The 3,976-nt window shown below is 37.1% G+C and overlaps 1 protein-coding gene across 1 annotated transcript; it reads right to left on the minus strand.

Moving 5' to 3' along the window:
• Window positions 1-201: 201 nt before the first annotated feature.
• Window positions 202-3,406, minus strand: LOC128216231 (uncharacterized). Its single transcript, XM_052922801.1, has 2 exons — window positions 3,353-3,406; window positions 202-2,267 (listed from the first exon to the last, which is right to left on the minus strand). The coding sequence occupies exons 1-2, from the start codon at window positions 3,404-3,406 to the stop codon at window positions 1,611-1,613; spliced, it is 711 nt and encodes a 236-aa protein (XP_052778761.1). The 3' UTR covers window positions 202-1,610.
• Window positions 3,407-3,976: the final 570 nt, after the last annotated feature.

A 3,976-nucleotide genomic window follows, 5' to 3' on the forward strand; every position in this document is an offset into this window, starting at 1 on the left:
TTCCTTAATTTGTGTTCGTCTTTCAATCATGTTGTAGAATAGTGTGCCACTGAATATTAGTTTTTAGGTGTGCTGTATACGCAGATAAATGCAGATAGTATTGTTAAAGTAACATTGAATTTGAACCTGGTTCGAGAGTGTTTTCTATGCAAGCTAAGGCAGAGTGTTACAACAATTCATGCCAGCACTAATACAAACAACCAGGTATGACATTGAATTTGAACCTGGTTCGAGAGTGTTTTCTATGCAAGCTAAGGCAGAGTGTTACAACAATTCATGCCAGCACTAATACAAACAACCAGGTATGACATTGAATTTGGACCTGGTTCGAGAGTGTTTTCTATGCAAGCTAAGGCACAGTGCTAGAACAATTCATGCCAGTACTACAATACAAACAACCAGGTATGTTTTGATAACATTGAATTTGGATCGGTTCTAAGTTGGCGTAATGAAAGCTGTGGCAGAATGCTATATTGTGAAACAATATGGCAGGGGGTGGCGATTTTCTTAAAATGCTTCGACATACCGGTTTTACATTATTCCTCTATTTCTGTTAGTTTGGGATGCAAAATGTAGCATTTTTCATTGAAAATTGCCGAGATTGTTTGTGACAGGCATGAATCTGCAATACGATACATCAAAATGGACAAAAGCACCCCCATTTGAGCAGAGGAAAACAACAAAAACACAACTAACACTGGCCATTTCTAAATATATTTTAATGGTACAAAAATACGAAACATGTAAAAAAAAAAGAGAAAACGTATTTTAACAAAGTCTTGACAACGACCACTTGACTAAAAAATATGTGTACGAAAATAACTGAATTTAACAATCGCTATATTTGTAAAACAACTTTATGGTGTATTTTCAAAACTAGCAATTACCAACTACAGTAAATACGTCTGTCTTTTAAAGACGTAATTATTGAATGCAGTGAGTTTATTGATTATTTTTGTATTATAATTTCATACATCTAAACTTTATCTCACAAGCAATATACTGAATTCAGTCGAACATCAAACACAATTTATTGTTGTTTACTACCATGTTAAGAAGGGTGTAACTCCCTCTCCCGTCTGGAAATCGGTATTCAGGGGCTCAGTTTACGGATTGATCGGAACTAAAACAGATGGTATGCAGAAATTTGACCATACAGAAAGACTGCGGAACGGTCGAGGCCGTGGCAAGTTTACTGTATTCAGTTCGCAGACTTTCAAAACAGCTTAATATTTTCATTTGTTATTTAGGATTCAGACTGATTTTTTCCAGGAAGAAACCTAGCCCTTTTTGCGAAAAAAACTAATTATTTTCAGTTTAAGGGGTTTTTTTCAAAACTTTTTTAAATAAATAGACATGGATAAATGGAGTAAAATATTAATAAAGATGTAAATATATCATTCAGAAATTCTCGTTTAAACATCAAAAGACTCTCGTTATATATGTATATAATTTTAATTGGGAATTTCAGAGGATATTTTTTGGAAATAAACAGGGTCTGGTCCTTGAGGAAGTAGCCAGCTTCGGCTTCTTCAAAGAAGGGTTAAAACGCCGTGACAGGAATATATGGTTCAGGAAGGTGGAGGGGGGATTACACCCGTATTTAATGTTCAAAGTTTCTTCCCATACACTTTTGTCATCGTATGCTCGCCAGTACCTTCAATGAGTTTCCTCCCCTTGTACGTGTACTCGTCGTATGGCATCGTCAGAATTAAATCAAACTTCTCCTTCTCATAAATTCGCTGCGAGAAATTTGAAGTCCCTTCTCCTCTGATGGCCTTGAACCCAATCTCTCGACCAAGTTCCACGGCAGCGCCTAAAAGTTTGCACCCCAGTCCCATTCGGCGGTAATTCTTATGGACCCCAAGGGTGTAAAAATGTAAAGCCTCATCTACATCGTACCGATTAAAGAAATCCACCTCCTTATTCTTACTGTGTAGAAACGTAAAAAGCTCTCGTAAGGGCTCATAGTCCATCTTGCTGAAGTCCGCCGGTGGGTCACTTCGTCGAGTGAAGCCATTTAATCTCACGCCCATCATCTGGTCGGTTTCCTTTGAGATCATGCAGACCGAGCAGTTATCCTTCAGATTATCATACGTTATCTTTTCAAACTCCGGGTGCCATACAACGCCGAATGATCGACACAGGGGTTCATCAGGCGTGAAGTGGTTGCCAAGTATTTCGTAGACTTCATCATAGCGATCTGGAGTAACGATTTCCAGTCTCCCCTTGTCCGTCTCATAAGGGGCCTTGATTCGGTTTAAGGCCTGAAATGTGTCAGTATAATTTTAAAATACATACGCAAAAAGTTAAGAGGGGTATAACGCAAGCGGATGGCAGCGTTCGTCAGTTTTTTCCTTCGAAAAAGGCCACAACTCAATAATTATTCAAGCCAGGGGCCGTATTCAGTACCAAGTTCATTGCTATGATTCTGGGTTGAGGATTCGTACTGACAGTATGTTTTCTAAGGTATATGTGGGTATCGCTATTGCCAGAGATAACAGTTTTGAAAGTGGACGATGACAGTACAAAAGCTATCACAATACCTCGGTCTTTTCATCAAAAAAACAAACGAGCTGGCTTGAATAATTATTCAGTTGTGGCCTTTTTGGAAGACCTCGATCTTTTCATCAAAAACCAAACAAGCTGGCTTGAATAATTATTGAGTTGTGGCCTTTTTGGAAGACCTCGATCTTTTCATCAAAAACACAAACAAGCTGAATTGAATAATTATTGAGTTGTGGCCTTTTTGGAAGACCTCGATCTTTTCATCAAAAAAACAAACGAGCTGGCTTGAATAATTATTGAGTTGTGGCCTTTTTGGAAGACCTCGATCTTTTCATCAAAAAAACAAACAAGCTGGCTTGAATAATTATTGAGTCGTGACCTTAACAAGATTAGAGATAAGTACATAACTTCAAGGGCAATCACCCTCGTGTTACACTAATATTATAAAGACTGGACCCAATTTCTCGAAACTTCTTAAGCTTAACAGGCTTAAGTAGCTTATTTCAATAACCCGAAATACATACTTAAAATCGATTTTGATAAATAAAAAATGGTTGATTGTGATTATCATAAAGATATTTCCTATATAAGGTCTAAAAACTCTTGAAGGAGTAAATACAACGCATATTATAGAAAACAAAAATAATGAGCTTAGCTTAATCCTGTTATAATGAACTTAAGAAGTTTCGAGAAATTGGGGCCTGGTATCATCATTGACTCACTGCAGTCGATTATTGCTCTGCAGAGCTATTGGCAAGGTTAAAGCGAGCAGGTTTTAAGTGACGGTAAGTAATGCAGCATATATGGCGTTTTCGCTTTCAGCCCTTCGATAGTTTTTGCTCACATTTAGTGGTGTTGAGCGTGTGTATTTGTAGTCTATTAGGAGAATGAGATTCATTACAAACGCCGAAGGAACCTGTGTGAGTTGCTCTAAGTGTGTATTTAAAATTGCTCTAGCATATTGTGTTTTCAGATAATCATTGTTTATGCTCAAATATAATAAATGCAGTGAACTCAGTCTGTCATTTTTATGTATTCACTTATAAAACACATAGCATACTTTTTAACAGAAATTAAATCCTCATTATAACAACATAAATTGTCCATGTAATAAACAGGGATGGATCCAGGATTTGACCTTAAAGGAATAAATGGCAGAAGCTTTTGAATTGCGCCCCTCCCTCAGAATTATTATTTTGGTTTAAAGAGGGGGGGGGGGTTCGAAATACGCATCCAAAAATATTTGAATAATTTCTAATAATTTTATTTTGGGCTTACTTTTTTCCGTTTTAGTCCTATATTGAAATTCGCATGAACGAATTAAGAGGTTAAGAGGGGGTCGCCCTGGATACGTTAGTGTCTTACATAAACATAGTATTACAATAGAACTGAGGGGAACAACAAGGGAGAGGGCGTGGGTCGTATTCAATATGCGTCTTAGATTGAACCTAACTTTTAGAGTAAAATC

This window comes from Mya arenaria, chromosome 14 (assembly GCF_026914265.1).
Source record: "Mya arenaria isolate MELC-2E11 chromosome 14, ASM2691426v1".
Classification (NCBI taxonomy): Eukaryota; Metazoa; Mollusca; class Bivalvia; order Myida; family Myidae; genus Mya; species Mya arenaria.